General features: G+C 38.2%; 1 protein-coding gene across 3 annotated transcripts in view; it reads right to left on the bottom strand.

The window, feature by feature from the left end:
* Agbl1 (AGBL carboxypeptidase 1) overlaps window positions 1-16,541 on the bottom strand; it is a 775,775-nt gene that overhangs the window by 429,435 nt on the left and 329,799 nt on the right. The window contains exon 19 of one of the 3 annotated variants that reach the window (XM_063250015.1): window positions 12,556-12,744. The exons of the other annotated variants lie outside the window; for them this stretch is intronic. Within the exon in view, the coding sequence (XP_063106085.1) occupies window positions 12,570-12,744 (175 nt within the window). The 3' untranslated portion in view covers window positions 12,556-12,569. The remainder of the gene's footprint in view (window positions 1-12,555; window positions 12,745-16,541) is intronic. 3 annotated transcript variants of the gene reach the window in all.

The raw sequence follows: 16,541 nt of genomic DNA, 5'->3' as shown, positions 1-16,541 counted from the left end.
TATATTGCTATATAGCTTTTATACATTCATTACTATATACATATATAGTATATAGACTAGTAAATATATGAATTTTCAGAGCACAAAGAGTCCTTTGACATCCATGTTGGCCATTCCTCCTATTTTGTACAGTGGCAAAGTTTAAGAATTCTACACATGAAAGTGTTACAGGCATATTGTTTTATAAAACCAATCAAGTAAAACCAAAACATATATATATATATATATATATATATGTGTGTGTGTGTGTGTGTGTGTGTGTGTGTGTGTGTGTGTGTGTAACTATTCCCTTCTTACCAAACTGTCCATAGGATACATTGCATTTTATTTGCTCTAAAGGAATGTATAATTATACCAAGTTATAGTTTTGACCAGATCCTTCTTTGAACTTATTCTCATCCAAGAGCCTCTACCCAGTTGTGAGATCCAACTTGCAGACATGCATGTCAATCCAAAGAAGAGACCACTTTGAACTTTTGAAACCTTTACCCCTAATGTCATACTACTCGGTGGTTCATAGCAGCTCGCAAAAGCACCATAATTACTCTGCCACCACTGCTTGTTCCTGGGGAAGAACCAGTAATGAACTTCTGGGCATAAACCCTTTAACCATTGAATTGAATGGTCAAAGTACAGTAATTCCCTGCTTGACTTGGCCCATAAATTTCAATAGGAGAGAAAACATTATAGATAAAATATCTTTGAGAAGATAGCACTTTATGTTTTTTTAAGTTAATCAGATTAATGTGATAAAACTTACTAATGACAAATCTAACTCAATTTAGCAAAAGTAAACTATAATTAATGCCATTGTTTTGTTTGTTGCTTTTATCTAGAGCAACAATTGTTATACTGAGTTACAAATAAGTTAAAATTTCAACTGACTCAGAAAATTTTGCATAACTTGCAGTACATTAATCTGTATGGTCCATCAACATGAGTTATAATGAGTTGAGGGTGCCTTAACACTGTTTATCATAGGTGTTATAAGGAAAAGTTCTGAAAACTATAGCTCTGAAGAAGGATGGCATATGGATGGATGGATGGATGGATGGATGCATGGATGGATGAATGGATGGATAGATGGATGGATGCATGCATGCATGTATGGATGGACGGACGGACGGATGGATGGATGGATGGAAAAGGGTACTGCTTATGAGGGTTTTTAATCTAGATAACCTGGTTCTACCTCTATGACTCTGGGAAAATCTTCTTGGACTTCCATCCTCACCTAAAGATGGAGATGAAGAAGAAAGAGATGACAGTAATGGTGATAATGATGGCTACCTCAGATTCTTGAGAGAATTAAGTGACATAATATCTCACTTAAAACAGTGTGATGGGGAGGCCAACTGTATAGCTCAGTGGTAGAGTTAATGCTTAGTACTCACTAGGTCTGGGTTCGTTCCACAGTGCTACACAAAAAAGCAAATTATTAGCTCTTCTTATGACAGAAAAAAGAAGGTAAAATACTACACTGAATCACGTTACTGTTTTTTATATTTCTGCAAAGCTGAAGAGTCTACAAAGAATATCCATGTATTTTAAATTATTTGATTATTTATACAGGCATATGATTTAGATACAAGCATAATAATTCTACATAAGAGCAACCAATTGAAAAGCAGGATATCTTATATTAAATCACATTTTAATTTAATGAAAAATCTAATGCTAGTAACCTGGACCTGAAATCTGGTTTTGGTAATTATTAGCTCAGAGATTCTGAAACCTCAGTGAACTTCTCTGACCTCAGCCTTCTTATCTACAAAATGGTGATAAAATGATATATTTGTAACTTTAGTATTAGGTTTGTTCTGTTCAATAAATATTTATGAGGTGTCTCATGCACCAGGAGTGTGCTAAGAACTCACCTGCCAGGTATTTCAAGCATCAATAAATCTTCATCATGTTCATTAACTTAATCATTTGTTGCTCTTGTTGAGACCTTTGGGGAAAAGCCTAACAGAACTGGATCTTGAACTCCCAGCTTGTCCTTCATACTAATTTAAAAAGTTTTCTAAATTCTCCAGAGGTAGAAGATCAACAGAATTTGTGGGGGACAAGATTTCCTTTTAGACAGAGTGTTTGACATGTAATGAATATCGATGGAAACAGACTTTAAACAAGACTTTATTTTTGTTTTTATTTTATATCAAAGCTATTGAACTTTAATTTACATAGAATAATCTGTTAAAGGGTACAGTTTAATGCATTTTACACGTATACATCCAACTAATCACCATCACAATCAAGACATAGAATATGTTCATCACTCAAATTTTCCCTCACACCTCTTTGTGGTCAATATCCCCATTTTTGAGAAAAACACCAACCTAGCATACATGAGTTTTGCCATTCAGTTTTATAAAATAGGACCACTTAGTATTTAGTCTCTGCCGTGTTTCACTATGCACAATGTATTTGAGATTCATCCATGTTGCACCATGTGTCACTGTCTTGTTTCTTTTTGTTGGTATTCCATCATAATTTGCTATCTATGCACTTGTCAAGAAATATTTGGGTAGTTTCCAGGTTGGATGTGGCTTCTGAAAAAAACTCATATGTTGACAGTGGAATAGGAGTGGGGTTATTGAATATCTAACAAATGTTTTCTTTTTACTTACAAGAATTTTAAAACTGCTTTCCAGAATTGCTGAACCTTATTACACTCAGTAGCAGTGAGAGTTTCAGCCCTGCCAACAGTGCAGCTCATCTTAAAGGGTAGCCATGCTGCCCACCAGGATGAGGAGTCTTCAGGCAGGCAGGCGCCAGACTCTCAGGAGCCATCAAGTCCCTGATCTCTGTGCGTCTGTCAGGGAACTTTTCCAAGACTTTCTGCACAGATTCAGAAATCAGAAAAAAATGCCCTCGATATTGAATGGAGAAAACAAGAAATAAAAAAGATACACATATGTATGAGGGAAACAGCAGAATATAAGGAAGTAAAAATAGGGAATTGTCCTCAAAAAGGCAAGTTAAATCTGTCAACAACTAAAGTGGAGCAAAATAGAGAAACTCCAAAGTAAAATTATGTAAGTATTTTAATTAATTATCTAATAAAAAATCAATAGCTAGTTTGAAAGATATTACACAAAAATGATTTTTCTTGTGAGTTCGACTGTTTTGGGATTAGTTGTTAATGATGTTGTTTTTGTGCTTACTTGGTTTTGCTCACATATCCAGGGTTCAGCTATAACTGCTGAAGCCTCTTCATTAGCTCACCTTTAAGAATATAAACACTGAAATCAGTTATTTTAGGGTCAGACATTGGAAAAGATACTAATAAAATAAATTGACCAGCTTTCTACGGATGAAAAACCGCTAAATCCTGACACCTTTTTGCTGATAGCTTCAGCAGTAAATTCAACCAATCCTGGGCAAATGTCAGGCTGTTTTCTTGGATAAAATGCCTCAATCAAGTTACCAAAAATATTACTAAGTGGGATATGGGACTGCTGTTGGGAAAAGTGCTCAGCCCCTCTTCTCTCCCAATGTCCTTCACCAAATGATGCCACATATGATGTATTTTGTAGTATTAATAGCATTATGCCTTTCCTGGATTTGAAAATTCAGGCAGCTGCATCATAGTGTCTGTGTGAAGAAGAGCATATGAATGGCTGTGACAATACTTACCTATATTCCATATATAGGCATTTATGGTTGTGTTCTCTTACATCCTTTTATTTCTTTAGCGCATATGCATTCCTGTAACAGGTAGTGATTGCGTGCTACACTGTGTTCTAGAGGCTGAGATGAGGGCAAGAGAAGACAAAGTTCCTGTCCTCCTGTACTACCTTAGAAAGTGATGAGGAAGTACAAACACCACTGGAAATAGATCTGGTCAGACAGGACTAAGCTATTGAAATTAGTAGCAAGCATAAGTGGTTCAGGGAGTGCTGTGTGGGGAGCACATTATAATATCAGATGATCAGAAAAGTCTCTTTAACAAGGTGACATTTGAGCAGAGTGAGCTGTGCAGACCACACACAAAGGGAGCAGCCTCTAAAAAGAGAGGGTTTAGGACATGGATGGCATAGGCCAGAGATATCAGGCTGTTTAGACACAGTGTGGGTGGATGAGTGAGAGCAGAGATCAGGGCAGAAGGAAGTGAAAATAGGGAATGAGGTCACATCTTATATAGCCTTTTAATCTTTCAGTGAGAAATACTGAAGTGAGGCCACTGGAGGATTTGTTTCCTGAGTGCCTCTTTGTACCTGACTTTACTCTGCATGCTAGGCTGTGGGAAGGTGTAAGCAGGTAAGATGGCTGCCTTCCATGGGCTTCACATTGAGGAAGTATGTACCATGTACAGGAGATAAAGGCTTAGAGGGCCTGATTCTGCCATGAAAGAGCTCTGGTGTTAATTAAACCAAAGACAGGAGGATCTTTAAATGCATCTTTACATTACAGTGTCATATGGAAATGCATACAAATGAAAGGCATCGTATAGCCACCAAGAGAGGTCAGGGAGAGTGTCCCTGAGGCAGTTGTGCAAATGACAGACTCACATCTTAAACAGAGTCTGTGGAAAGACACTCTTGGAGGGTAACAGAGTACACAGATGAAGATGAGTGTAGTCACTTGGATTTCCCAGAAATAGGTTAGTCAGTTTTTCAAAATGACGGGCATATAGAGCACACCCATCATAAGAGGTGGTGAGAATTCCAGAAATTATAGGAGATAAGTCTGAAGAGTATGTGCAGATCATTTCTAAATTACTAATGAATCTATAGGATGTATTCACAAGAAGCCACTCTGGCCAGGATAGGATTTCTCCACCAGTCCGAGGAGGCTGACTTGAGGATGTAAGCTCCAATCCCCTGAGAAACTAGTTCAAGTAGAGATTTTCTAATAACAAAATCACGAATGTCAGTAAAAGATAAATGTAAGGCTCTGAATGGCAGACAGAGGATTTCAAACTTTAGCCAGTTGTGATCGTTACACTTGATTGGCAACTAATTTGGACTAACAGACTCCTATAGAGGGGATTGGAGTGTGAGAGCACTAACCTTATCAATGCATGATTCCACTGATGAGTTCAAAACTGAATGGACTACCAAGAGGCAGGACCTACTTGGAAGGAAAGAATCATGGTGGGGGGGCCTGAATCTGGGGACTCATTTGGTCCCTGTCCCCTTCCTTTCTGGTTCTTCCTCTTCCCTCTGCTTCCAGGCTTTCATGACTTTTTGCCATGATGTCTCTGCCTTGGAGCCAGCCATCTATGAACTGAAACCTTAGAAATTATGAACTGAAGTAAATATCACCACCTCTAAATTGATGTTCTCAGGTATTTGGCCACATTAATGAAAGCTAACACATCTAGTAAAGGTTTAAAGTCACTGAAGGTTTTAAAATATAGTAAATACGCTTTGTAGGGCATTTAATCTTACAGACACGTGCAAAATGCTAGACTGAAAGAAAGGGAAAGCCACAAGAACAGTAGTCAAAACCTGCGTGTAGTCTTTGACAGGTAATGAACTATGGGGCATGGGCTGTGTTAGCCTTGTACTATGTATTTCTCCTCCTCCTAGCAAAAAGGATTTTCCTTTGGAGGAGTTAACTACTCCCCCAATAGTATATAGATTTATAATAGCTCTTACTCAGTACCTATCTAACCAAAGGTTAGACAAGTAACCACATATGTGACCAAGTATTACCTAAATAAGAATTCAGATACCTAATCAGGCTGTTTTTGAGAAACCAGTTGAAAGGGAATACAAACTGGTGCCTATTTCAAACAACTATGGTGGGTAGACATGAATGGAAAGGACGCAGTTTCTATCCTTGAACATCTGAGATGTCACAAAGGCCTTTCTCCTTCTCTGCTCTCATGTGTCACCTTTGTCTTCTTAGCATGCATTACTAGCAATGAAAAAAAAAAAACAAAGAAATGGAAGATGCTAAAAATGTGCTGAGAAAATCACATACTCTAAAATTTTAGTAGGTGGACACAGAAGAATCCAACCAGTTGAGTCATAGTAAAAATGTGATTTGAAAGCATTGCAAAATTTGGTGATGAACCTCTGAATAGGATACATCAATAACTATGTCTAATGTCATTGTGTATAAACTATAAACTAATGTCTTTGCGTATATCTATTTATATATGTGGGTGTCTATAAACTGACATTTCCAATAAATGATGAACATTCACTGAAACATACCTTAATAGGTCTAACGTTTTTCACAACAATCCTCAGGGAAAAATACTAATCTTGACTTATAAATATTATAAGTGTAGAACAATAAGAAAATCTATGGGTTAATCAGTAGCTAAAATACATATAATTCAATAATCATTAATAATAGATACCATTTAAAGTACATTCCATGTCCAGGTAGTAAGGCAAGGAAATCTATATGCAGTATCCCTTTTCTGTATACAGTAAGCCTAACCATAGACATGTGTCACGGGCATCATAAGCATGTTCCACATGATGCTAAAAGAGCATAAATAGGACCCTGAAAGACAACTTAGCTAGAATCTGAATGTAGGCATTCATTCCTGATACAAAATCTACTATTTGACTCTATTCTCAAATAAAGATAGCAATAATAATTTAGGCTTTAATATATGCAAGAGGCATCCCTCTAGTCTAAACAAACAGGATGAATAATGTTTAAATGTTTTGTATGTTTAATCTAAAATGACAAACAGTGGCCCCCAAATAAATGAAAAGCAAGTCCCTTTCAACTTTTTGAAGACTTCTCTCCTTAATTTTGTGATTTTTTTGATCACTGACTTTATACCATAATCATCCTTAAAAAGCTTAACAAAATATACATTTCCTCTCATCCACAGAAACTGTAATGCCCCATACCTGGGGCAGAGATATAATAAACAGAGAAAACTGCAGAAAAAGAGAGAATCTTCTGGCAGCAGCCCCTGCATAACCAAGGATGAGCACGCCTGCCTTAGATCGCCAAGAGTCAGATGCATCATGAAATGGTCCATGTGTCTTGGGAAATGACTGAACAATCCATTTATCTAGACGTGAAGAGACCTGATTTTCATCATGCTGACATTCACAGAGTCAAAAGTCACTGAGCGCTGATGGCATGATCATTTGTGAGCTGCTGGAATAAGCTGATACGGAGGACTGTGGGTCGATGAGTAGATGACATGCAGAAGGATATGCTGAAATGCCACAATTTCCTCCTTGATTTTTAAAAATAGGACAGTGAAAGAGGGAGGGGATCCAGTCAGAACTTAATGCTCTGAATAAAGAGCTACAGATGTCACTGATGGTAACGGCAAACTCGGATGTGGTTTTTCTGTGTATACAGATTGAATGTGCCATTTCTCCGCAGCTCTGTTCACAAACACATGCACAATATGCCAGCATCCATCTCAGAGATACCAGGTATCACTCCAGGCTTATGGCAGAGTCTTGATGTCTATGTCAGCTGGGATCTCCTACCTTTTCCATGCTCTACACATCTTACATCAAACACTATATGGGTGGACGCCTGGATATTTTATATACTCTCCATTGTTTAATCCTCCTAATGTGGTGATATGATAAGTAAGTGAGCTCCACATTGCCAGTGGGAAAAGTGGACAGCTTGACCAAAAACGCACAACTAGAGACTGTGGAGGTGGGGTTCAACTCCAGACTTCCTAGCACCATAGCATAGGTTTTCAAATGTGTTGAATATGTTTCTCAAGAACACCATTAAACAACCAGTTTAAGGTCTCACATTCATGTCAAACACAACCAGATCAGTTGCCTCATTTGTTCAATAATTATCTCTGCTTTCTGATCCTTTCTTCTTTGCTTAGATAAAAAATGCCCTTCGTCTTTCCAAGACATATTTGTGTAAAGTCCGTGGCATAATGTCTATCACTTAGTTACTTAGTTATTATCACTGTTGCTTATTTCTGTTGCTGTTACTATTATTACTTCCTTGACTAAGCAACATTTCGTTTTTAGTAGCATTTCTCTTCTTCACCCCAGAAATCTACTCTATCGGGATTTTTAAATCTATTCCTCATAGTTTTAATTTTCTAAGTTAACCCCTGATCTGCAGCATAAATTTCACTTTGGTATAGCATACACTACATTCTCATGTACATACCAGAGCTATCAACTCACCTATGCCATGCAAGTCAGTTTAATTCAAAATATTTTAAATTTAAAGAGTAATATGTCTTCTCCCACAATTTGCTTTTTCTGTAGAGTTAAATATTAATGGCATAACACATCTGCATCTCTCCTCTCTTTTTATTCTCCATGACCAACTTCCAAATAACCTTGATTAACTGGCCTCAAGCCCCTTCTTATCAGTCTGAGAAGCCCCACACTTAGACTGAGGTGGTTTTAATCTGGGAAATTGAGAGGTCATCCATTCTTTAATCCACCTTTCTCTAATGCACTACAAATGCAATAGTCACTTTAATGTTCCCAGATAAGACACTGTTAAAAATTCAGTTGTTCTTTGACTAACAAAGAATGGGAAGTCATATCATCAAATTCAGTAACTTCACATCAATAATTTAATCAGTCTCCTCTTTGTACCGGTATGTTACACATGGTTGTCTGTTCAATGGCATCAGTTTGTTTAACTCATGAGCAACTGATGGACATCAAAGAGACATGATCTCTTTCCTATCTTCTTATTGGTCATAGGAGTTGTTCAGTAACCCAAGACTGCATGTAGGAGCCCATTTTAGTAAATAATGATAAATAGATGACTCGGAACCCAAGAGAAACAAATTCAAGTGCTATCTCTTCTAGGTAGTTTTGATTTCTCTGGCTTATCATAAGGTTGGCCTCTTCCCTTTTCTGATCACTTCGTTTACTGAGTATATTTATTCTTTCTTTGATATTTTATTCTGTCTTTTATACATTTAGGTTCATTGTAAGGTTCCTTGCCTTCTCCCTCAATAAGCTCTTTGAAGATAATAAATCTCAGTAATTCTCAAAAGCTAATATTCCATGCTGGCCCTTAAGTAGTATTTGGCCCTGGAAGGTACTGAATAAGTAGTATTAGTATCTAGTATGTAATTGGTGCTAATTTTTTTTTGTTTTCTAATTACTTAGAAGGAGATTTAAAGTAGTTTCCTAACTTTGGCTATTTGTATCAAATGGAGCTCTTTTGGTTTTGAGTGATTTAAAACCCAAGTAATGTTGGCTTAAACACAATGACTGTTACTGAAATATTGAGACATAGATTTCAAGTCAGACAAGACTGATCAAGAAGCTCAGTCGGTTCATCACAGATCCAGATTCTCTTTGTCTGTCCACTTGCTTACCCATGGTGTCAGCTTCCCTGAGGCTACAGATAGTAGCTCCCAATGGCTCGAAGCTTTTCTCAACTATAGCTAACATAATGTCCACTGTTATTGTAGTGCTCACATCTCAAGAGTCTTTTGCAGTAGTTCTAGTTAATAATATATAGTCATTTCTATTGAATGATATAATGTGGAAAAGGAACAAGTATTAAATACAGAGAGGGACACTAGGGTACTGGAGGCAAGAATAAATTAATGCTGAGGTTGAAACCAATGATACACCAATACGTTCACTAATTATCATAATCATCAGATGAACTATTTTTAAAATCAAATCCATGACCCCCATCTCAAAACTTCTGAATCAGACTCTTTCTCTAGAGTTTGTGATCTGCCTCTGTGTGTGTGCGTGTGTGTGTGTGTGTGTGTGTGTGTGTGTGTGTGTGTGTGTGTTTCAAGACAGATTATACAATTCAGGCTGGCCTGAGGTCACTTGGTAGCCCAGGATGATCTCAAACTCACCAAGATCCTTCTGCCTCAGCCTCTTGAGTGGTGGGATTATAGGCATGCACCACCACTACTGGCTGTTCTCTGCATTTTATAAGACCTATTTAAGTGATACAAGTTGGAAAATTAAAGCATCTTACCACTTTACATCCCTATTTATACTTCTATAACAGAAAAATAAAATAAAACAGATATACTGTATTAAGATATAAAATAATATTTAGAAATATGAGCACCAAGGAAAGTGACTATAAATATGAAAGGGAAATTATTTCCAATAAGTATTTCTTCTGCCAACTTCGTCTGAAATAAAAGCATCTGAACTCCAGGGACATCTGATTCTGATCTTTCAGGCTCACTAATACAGATTTATTCTCTAAGCATGATGGGCAGTTGCATGTTTGAGGAGAGTAGGAATCTATTTATCCTCCTGGGTTCTCCAGTCCCAACCTGAAAGAGTTGCATATATCATTAAAAAAAACGATACACACAGAAGCTTCTTCCAGTGACGAAAAACAGCTATTTTGCACTTAGACAGGGAAGACAGGTATTTGCATAACTATGATAGGAACATTAGACAGATGAAATGCTAAGAAATCCAAAATGAAAGCTCCTTCCTGGCACAAAACCTGCTCTCAAACACGGGCTTCAGAACATTCATCTGGGCAATTCTAACACAGCTTGCCGTAGCAGGAAACTTGCAGAAAGTTCAACTCAGTTTTCCTGGCCCTAGAGAAGTCTTCCCCAACTCCACAGTGCTTAAGTAGAAAATAAAGGAAAGAGCCAGTTCCAGTCCTCACTTGCCTACATGAAGGTTTAATATGCTCAACTGATTAAATTAAAAAGACAAACACAAAGGAGAAGAGAGATGAAAGGAACAGGAGAGCAGCAGGATGCTGAAGGGCTCACGATGGCTGACCTCCCTGAGTCGTTCTTGCTTTCCCAAGTGTAGCAGGGCCATGCTTTACTTTCTCCCTCCGTGTGTGGCCTTGTGCCCTCAATCACCTTGTAACCCCACTCTGTCAGTGTCTCCTCCTCTCTTCCTTCTACCTCTCCCTCCTCCTCTGCCTCTTCTTTCACACGCTCTTCCTCTTCCTCTTCACTCCTCCTCTTCCATTTTTTCCTCCTCCTCCTCCTCATCACCCTCCTCAGACTCCTTTTTTCCTCCATCTCTCCCTTCATCTCCTTTTTTTCTCTTTTTCCTTCCCTCCTTCCCCTCCCCAAGAATTCTGAGAAAGCCAGTATGATGAATAACAGATGTTCTTCAACATACTGTGTCATTTATCACACAACAGCCCAATCCTGCTAACCGACCCTTTCCCATATGTCACTGTCGGCTTTTACACAGCCCCAATGTATCAAAAAGAAATAGTTTAATACAATGTGCTGTAGTTCATGAGTCACAGCTCAATGGAGGGTTTTAGGATGCTGAGTTCTTCTCCTTTACAGCTTATTTATTTGTTACAGCTGGCTCCTGTTCCTAATACGTGGATGAATGAACTCATCTGAGGTCAAGTAAAGGGAAAAGTTAACCACTGAATTGTGCCCCATATTGGAAGAAAATGGGAGGGCAGGTCTAGAGGAGAAGGTAGAAGAACGCAGACTGCACTGTATTACCACACTTCCTGGCAGATGCTAGCTTATCTTCCTTGGAGTACTACGTCTGCCATGTTTGACAATGAGGTCCATTCAGTGGTGAAGTTCTATAAATCCAAACTGACACAGGAGTGCCTTGCTGTGACCTCAAAGGGAGGAAGAGATCACAGCATCAGCTGGAATAAAGTCCTTCAGACCAAGCCTTCACTATGGCTGCCCCTGCTTTAACAGAAGCAACAGAGTTTCAAAGTATTTTTATTACAATCCATCATTCCAGAAGCATCACCATAGCAACAAGTCACAGCTTTGTGAGCACCTAAGGATATCAGAAGTTCAATGGTATGGATTTGTTTCTCTCTATATTCACTGATGGACTTCTACTGTCAGCTGGACAGAAGGTCACTCTCTCTCGAGGGTGATGAATTCCAGGTCAGGCTGAGTACCAATGAAATTGTCCTTGATTTTCATGGTCATTGGTTCAAACAACACCTACTCCAGTGGAAGCAAATACGTTGATATAGTAATGATACAGATTGAGTATCTGAAATATTTAGGGCCAGAAGTGTTTCAGATTTTGTATTGCTTTTCTGATATTGAAATATTTACTTACACATAATGAGATACCTTGGCAATGGGACCCATGCCTAAACACAAAATCATTATGTGTTATTTATACCCTATATCCAGGAGATAATTCTGATCAAACATTTTTAGTGCACCTCTCTTTCACCTATGACTCACTCAGGTATGGAATTTTCACCTCAGGCATCATGTTCATGCTCAAAAAGTTTTGGATTTAAGAGTATTTTTAATTTTTAAAAAAAGGTATTTCGTTAACCTACAATAACACTCACAAAGCAGACTTATATATATTTTTGACAGTACAACTCACACATGCCAAGACAATGTGGCTTTTATACATGAATTCCTATTCCAATTAAGAAAAAATCTTAGATTTTCAATTTCAGGCATCTCAATTTCTTTTAGTTTAAATTGCTTTGAGGGATTAAAACAATTTGGCTGGGGGAAAAATTGAATCAGTTCATAATTTAACTTTCTACTAGACATCTTTCCCCCCCCTCTCTCTTTTTCCCCAGAGGGTGTCTGGCTGTAGAGGAACCATGAAGAGTGGTCTTGCACTGGTCCCACTTACCTGGCTCTCTTTACTAGATCCGTAATGAAGATACCTTGAATGAAGGAAAGTGGCTTACCAACAATGAAAGCTCTAAAATGGTCTTCTCTCCTCTTGCTTCTTCCTTCTCACCGCCTCCTTCCCCTTCTCTTTCTCCTTCACTTTCTTTCTCCTCCTCCTCCTTCTTCTTGTTGTTAAAAACCTTACTGAAAATGTGTCTTGAGTCCGGCTCTGTATTTTACACCACCATTTAATTTTTTGAAAATCACTGTGAAGTAAATACAATTGTATGCATTTATAAATGATGTCTAGGCAGGATACATAGATGCCCAAAGTTGCATAGTAGCAAGTACTACAATCCGAAAATTACACCTGCTCTGTCTGATTCCATAGATCATGCTCATTCAGTTATAGTGCAGGCCTAGATATATTTTGAGATGGAAGAAAATGTCATCTCCTCCATTCTCAGCCTGCTCCAGCAGATCTGAAACCAGCAATTGTTTTTATGATGATGTGCCTTAAACCTCGATGAGCACAATAAACTCTGTGGTTGATAGCCAGTGAAAACAGCCCAGCCTCCTGGTTACACACAACAGCTTTGGCCCAGGCTCTGGTCCTATCTTGGATCTTTGTTCCTTCTCAGTCACTGCACCAAATACATGCTCCAAATGCACCAAAACTGCTTTGTTGTGTCACCATCTGTCCTTGTCCTTGTAGATATAACTGCTTTCCTCTTGACATTCTTGAACTCTTCGAAGTATGACTTGACATTTCCTTAACTTGTTATGATCCTGACCTGTCCTGTCCTTGGCACTCGTCCCCCAGTGCCTAGGAAATGGGCACCGAGCTTCTGGTTAGTGCTTTTGCCAGTCTTCTCTCTTTGCTTTGGTCATCACAGATAGAAGACTGGCTTCACTGCCTTTGCCCATTCCATCCTTACTGTATTCATGCCAGTGAACTGATCCTTTGGTTGGCAACAGCTCCTGAGAAGGAAAGCTACTCAACTTCTTTCAATGACATGGGTACAAAATCCACGTGTTCAAGTATGAATCACTTAGTCTCTGTAGAGTATATAAGGACGTGTTGGAGGGCCTTTTGGCACAGATCCCTGATAGACTCCTAAAAGCACAGCCACACTGTTGGCATACCTCCCCTTACATCATTTTCTATCATTCTCAGAGTCACTTATTAAACAGAATTAACCTTTAGAAGCCATCTACTGTGTGTATGTTCTTTCCTGTTCAAAAGGCCATAAGCCTGTGGGAGCTGAAATTTTGGATAGAGACACTAGAGACTTGTTTTTCTTTCCATAGTATGGGATGTTTACAATTTAGCTTCAAAAGTGAAAGACAGGGTCAGTGTGAGAAGTCAGAAGCAGACTCCACTAGTATAAAAGACTCTTCAGTGATCAATGGCAATCATATCTAGACGTCCAAATTTGCCATATGAACAGCCAACACTCTCAGGGCTACTTCAAACAGAGTCATATGACAAGCAGCAACACTAAATGGCCCTTCAAAAAACAGTCCTTTGCCAGGAAGCCTTCATCTGCTAGACTGAGCGGTTATCTGTCTTGAGTCCACATAGATGGATGGTTGCTGACCTTGTTCGTCAACTGTACATCTAACTCCAAAGGTGAGATCTTAATTCCATCTGTCCTGACTCTCACACTAATTTATGAATTTGACCTGCATGTCCATTCCTGCCACTTTGTTTGATCTTAGCATTTTCTGATCTTCTTCTCCATACCTGATACTGGCTCTGATGTCTGTTTCACTTATCTCTGGGCATCTCATGTCCTGATAAAAGGCATTTTACTCTGACTATGCCCCTTTGGTTCAAGCTCTCACTTAAGAGAAGCTTTTGGAGTTGACTGCTGCTGCTCCTGGGCTCCCACAGCTATTCCACCCACACCATAGTTGTATAGCAGCCGTATGTGTTAAATCCCCTGAGGGTCAGTGATGCATCTTGGGATGGTGCATAAATGATGCCATTTTCTAGCTGTGTATGTTGGGGAAAATATTGGAACCACTTTCTTGTCTAATATGCAAATCAGCTTCATGGAATGTTATGAAGAGTAATTGAAATCACATCTATAAAATGCTTAGAACAGTGCCTGAAATAAATTAAGTGGTTAACTATTAAGATTCCAGTTATAATTACTATGCCATTCCACGGCAGGGGTAGGAAAACCATGCATACCAATCCATTTCTTGCTAAGAGGCCCTTGGTAATTAGCTCCATGTTTTCTATGATTTAGAAAATTTTTACAAAAATACCTATTTCTAAGCACAACCAAATAATACACAAACAAATCATGGACATGTTATATACTCTTCAGCATTTCTCCAGTTAGGAGGATTCCCTTGTTATATTTTAAAATTATTGCACGCATCTTCCATGAAAATAGCATTAAGTTCCTACCCCAAAAAGACTCAGCTCCCATTGAATGATTTTCAAAGTATCGTTTGCTCTTTTATTATCATTATTATGCAGGCTATGAACACAGTGTTTCCATTTCATAAAAATATAATATGGCTGCACAGGAATCACAGGCAAATTATGGGAGAAAATTAGTCAATAAACTTTTATTATACCAGTCTTTAATGTTGTTATTAATATTGAGGAACTTAAAATTAATTTTTACCAAGAGCAAGATTTACTATTGAAACTCCAGAGATAAAGTGGCTGAGACACCCACTAAGGTCCCTCAGGGATCTGCCAGAATGTGTGTGCTGACATAAGGGTCCTTTCTTAGTAAACTTGGCCTGCTTCCGCTTAGTAAACTTGACAGCTTCTGTGCTGTCAGATGCTTGAGTGAATGAGGCCTGAGGAAGGGGAGTTGTTGGATGAGAAGGAATTCTCCCATTTTGTGAAACCTAAGGAAAGTACACAAGAAGGAGAATCATAGGAAAATATCATGGTAAGATGAAGCTTTGCTGCCTGGTCATGGTTTGAAAAAGTAGAGAATTTGTGTTTTGCTTAATATTGTCCTTTTCTTACTTCTACGCTATTTTTCAAAGATGGGATGCAATTACTCATTTATGCATTCATTCTTTCAACTGACAATGTGTTAAATACTGAGAGTCTAAATGACAAATGTTATCCCTACTTAATAGTCTACATGGAAAAAAATCAAGAGTTACCATACAAGATATCAGTGTTACACCATAAGAATGGAGAATCACGACCTCACTCTTGCAAAGATGCCATCTCTAGCATGAGAAAGTCATATATAGGAGACATTTAATCATTCGGGTCAAAGTTTTCAAATTGTAACCCATGGATTATTTTTAAAATACTTGACTAGTTTCAACCTTTAAATTTGGCATGTAATGCATACCTAATATTCCAAATTTATAATTACTCCTGAAGTCTGGAAACATCTAAGAACGTGAAACTCACAAAAGCAGATAGAAATAGCAAACTGTGACCACACTATGGCCACTGCTCACTTGTGGCACCCTCACAGGAACTCTCACACTAGTATGTCCACTTTGGCTGATGTAGATATTTGAGTCTGCCACCCCTTTAAACTGTAGAGAAAGTTTGGTAAGCAAAAGAACACACAAGAAAGAGAACTGGCTAGACAAAATACACACCGTCTGTTAAGTCTTAGCCTTAGATAAACAATAAATAAACTGTTGGCATAAGCATATTCCATTACATATTACATGCGACATACTTACACTAACAAATTATCTGTTATTTACCCAAAATTCAAATTTAACTCAGTGGCCTGAGTTGTTCATTAAGTCCAGTAAGCTTGAATGGTGAAGAAAGGAGGGGTAGAAGAATCATTCTTGATAAAATGAATGATTAAAAAAAAGAAAAAGAGAGAGAAAATTCCTAAGCAAAAGACTATTCTAATTTGCTCAGAACCTGCACACAGGGAATACTCCAAGACAATGAAATAAAAACATGGCTGCATTGAGATTTTATGCAAAACAAGTTATCTGGGTTAGCTTACTTTTTTCTCATAAACCATCTATTGTATTTTCCAATTTCTGAGGAAGAAACACAAGGTTTGGTTGAATTGTGCGTGTGCTCTAATGCCACGTGATT

The sequence above is a fragment of the Cavia porcellus genome, unplaced genomic scaffold (assembly GCF_034190915.1).
Source record: "Cavia porcellus strain 051 isolate PalLab524CR breed Dunkin Hartley unplaced genomic scaffold, mCavPor4.1 scaffold_6, whole genome shotgun sequence".
Lineage (NCBI taxonomy): Eukaryota > Metazoa > Chordata > Mammalia > Rodentia > Caviidae > Cavia > Cavia porcellus.
Note: the sequence above shows the minus strand (reverse complement) of the source record. Positions and strands in the feature narration are given on the sequence as shown.